The 1995-nt window shown below is 32.2% G+C and overlaps 1 protein-coding gene across 3 annotated transcripts in view; it reads left to right on the top strand.

Moving 5' to 3' along the window:
* Nucleotides 1-1156, top strand: part of LOC106459177 (alpha-scruin-like) — a 42778-nt gene extending 41622 nt beyond the window's left edge. For all 3 annotated transcript variants that reach the window (XM_022385920.1, XM_022385928.1, XM_022385914.1), the window contains one exon: nucleotides 797-1156. In XM_022385920.1, the coding sequence (XP_022241628.1) occupies nucleotides 797-1011 (215 nt within the window). In that variant the 3' untranslated portion in view covers nucleotides 1012-1156. The remainder of the gene's footprint in view (nucleotides 1-796) is intronic.
* Nucleotides 1157-1995: the final 839 nt, after the last annotated feature.

Below are 1995 nucleotides of genomic sequence, written 5' to 3'. Positions count from 1 at the left end.
ACGGCTAGCGCAGATAGCCCCTCGTGTAGCTTTGCGCGAAATTCAAAACAAACAAACAAACAAAAAATTGGGAAGCTTTAAGGTTCACAGAATTAAAACTAACGTACGTAAAACATCAGGAGCGTCTTATATTTGTATTGAATGATTTACATAAAACAAAACAGAAGGTTATATAAGATTATTTTATACGATGTATATGTAATTTGAACGTATTTGTATTTTGAATGTATTAAGTGATCATGTTAGAGATGAAACGTTTTTTCTAAATGCATGTATGATCCCAATCAAAAGTTGTTTCAAGAAATGTATATATATGTATATATTCGACAGTTAAATAGTATTTCTTAATTAAAAGGGAAATATCTGCCTAATTGTTAGTTTCCATAACCATTAAGCAGAAGTAATGAACAGAGAATTTTCTAGCCCACTTTACAACACAAGTAACTTTTGAATTAAATTCGAACATTGACTATTGTAATACTGGATTTATTTCAGCATAGCTATATCAAGTTATATATATATCACATATCTAGAAAACAGTGTTCGTATAATACCATACAATCTTTTTTTAACCGTACCTTAACTGATGAAACAGACCTCTGAAGCATTAGTTTTTCGGTCAGTTTGCAAAACTTGTGTTATTCGACTAATAATTTTTATTTACAGTTAGTCAAGCATACCAACGTCCTCTTATTTCTAAAGTTATTAGGTTTTTTGCAGTTGTTGAAAGAATAAGAATTAACAATGTAACAATTATATTTTCGGAATCATTAAATAAATTGATATTATTTTGCAGAGGCCTGCATCTATGTAATCGGTGGTATTAGCAGTCAGGAGTGGGGACCAATTTCTAAAACTGAAGTCTTCATGGTGGACGATGACAGTGTTCGAAAGGGAAAAAAGCTTCCTACACCTCTAACTGGTATTTCAGCAGTTGCTATACCTCCAATAGAATCTGTCTTGCGAACAGAAAGTCTTACTTGTATGATTCGACAAAAAATCATACATTGATTTGTATTAAGTCCTACCACGGGTTAGGTTACACAGCTGAGACAAAAAACGAGATCGTTTTTGGGTTTTATTGAAAAGTACTAAGTGCGAAAGAATATCTCTAAACTGACATTATTAAAAATTGAAACAGAAAGACTTTAATTTTTGATCAATAAATATATGTTTATGTAACATATTTTCTTAATTATTGTAGTAAATAATTACTTTATTAAAATCCAGCTCGTTTAAGGTAAGTAAATTATATGTTTACTGAAACTTGAACACTTCGGATGAAATTCGGGTTCTATTTATCTGGATATGTGTGGACTCTTCAGCTTGTCTTATTTAGTTTATTTGTTTCTTTTTTGTAAATATTGGGTACCAATACTAATATTGGCAACTTTTCTATCTGAACTTGTCATGGTCATCTAAAAAATTGAGATCCATTTCTTATCTTAAGAAAAACGACTTCTGAAAAATGGAGTGACAAACAACTTGAAGAGAAGGAATTGTTAAAATACCAACTGTAAGTGATTGAAACTGGTTATAAAAAAACCTTAAATCACGATTGCAACAACATTAAAATCAATAGACCTAAAGAGAGAGAGTAAGAAACTGGAATGAGAGTTATTTGATAAATGTATAGTGATGTTCTTTCATAAATACGTAAAGTCTGCTATGATGAAGCTTGTCAAAATGTTTAATGTAAGTCACCTCAAGAAATAAAGAATGCGATATATTTAAAGTAATTCGAATGAGAAATAAAACTAGTGGAGTGTGTGTTTATTGCAGGCTAAATGTACTGCTATACAGTGTTACTATAGCATATTCTTATTTTCAGGGCAATTGAAGTTTTGAGCACGGATTGGCCATATGGCAAAGTTCTGGATTTCAAAGCTGGCGAGCCGAGTCCGGGTTTGTGCGATATCACAAAATATATTTGGCCCGGCATGGCCAGGTGGTTACGGTGCTCGACTCGCAATCTGCGGGTCGCGGGTTCGAATT

The sequence above is a fragment of the Limulus polyphemus genome, unplaced genomic scaffold, assembly GCF_000517525.1.
Source record: "Limulus polyphemus unplaced genomic scaffold, Limulus_polyphemus-2.1.2 Scaffold26, whole genome shotgun sequence".
Classification (NCBI taxonomy): Eukaryota; Metazoa; Arthropoda; class Merostomata; order Xiphosura; family Limulidae; genus Limulus; species Limulus polyphemus.
This window is presented reverse-complemented; position numbering and strand designations above follow the sequence as displayed.